Below are 693 nucleotides of genomic sequence, written 5' to 3' on the forward strand. Positions count from 1 at the left end.
ATAGGTATGTCCCCTTTTCGTTTAGTTTACGGGAAAGCGTGTCATCTTCCTGTTGAGTTGGAACATAAAGCCTTTTGGGCCGTGAAAAATGTCAACTTGGACATTGATGCAGCCGGTACTCACCGAAAACTCCAACTCCAAGAATTGGAAGAGATAYGCAATGATGCGTATGAGAGTAGTCATATATATAAAGAAAAGACCAAAGCTTTTCATGACAAAATGTCTTCCCGTAAGACATTTGTTTTAGGTCAAAAGGTCTTACTTTTTCACTCTCGTCTCAAACTATTTCCCGGAAAGCTTAGGTCCCGGTGGGTGGGACCATTTGTTGTTACTAATGTATTTGGTTATGGTGCCATAGAGATTAAAAGTGAGAAAACGGGAAAAGTGTTCAAGGTTAATGGTCATCGTTTAAAGCCATTCTATGAAGGGTTCAAGCCTCTTGATGTAGAGGTTTTCAAGGTGGAGGTGCCGAAGGAGGGAGCACCATAGACATGACATGAAAGCGTCTAGCCAAGGACATTAAACAAAGGCGCTGATTGGGAGGCAACCCAATTTTATTGCTTTATTTCCATTCTCGTTTACTTTTAGTTTGTTTTAATTGTCTTTGGGTTGATGAGTTTTGTTTCCAGGTCGTCCTCTATGAATTTGGAATTCTACCCCCCCCCCTTCTCGGAGTACAAGGAGGCCTCCACC

The 693-nt window shown here is 42.1% G+C and overlaps 1 protein-coding gene across 1 annotated transcript; it reads left to right on the forward strand.

Moving 5' to 3' along the window:
• The first annotated feature begins 6 nt into the window (after positions 1–6).
• LOC112529667 lies at positions 7–489 on the forward strand. The gene has a single exon (XM_025141005.1). It carries the CDS (start codon positions 7–9, stop codon positions 487–489), a length of 483 nt encoding a protein of 160 aa, XP_024996773.1.
• Positions 490–693: the final 204 nt, after the last annotated feature.

The sequence above is a fragment of the Cynara cardunculus genome (genome assembly GCF_001531365.2).
Source record: "Cynara cardunculus var. scolymus isolate 2C chromosome LG 16, CcrdV1, whole genome shotgun sequence".
NCBI lineage: Eukaryota > Viridiplantae > Streptophyta > Magnoliopsida > Asterales > Asteraceae > Cynara > Cynara cardunculus.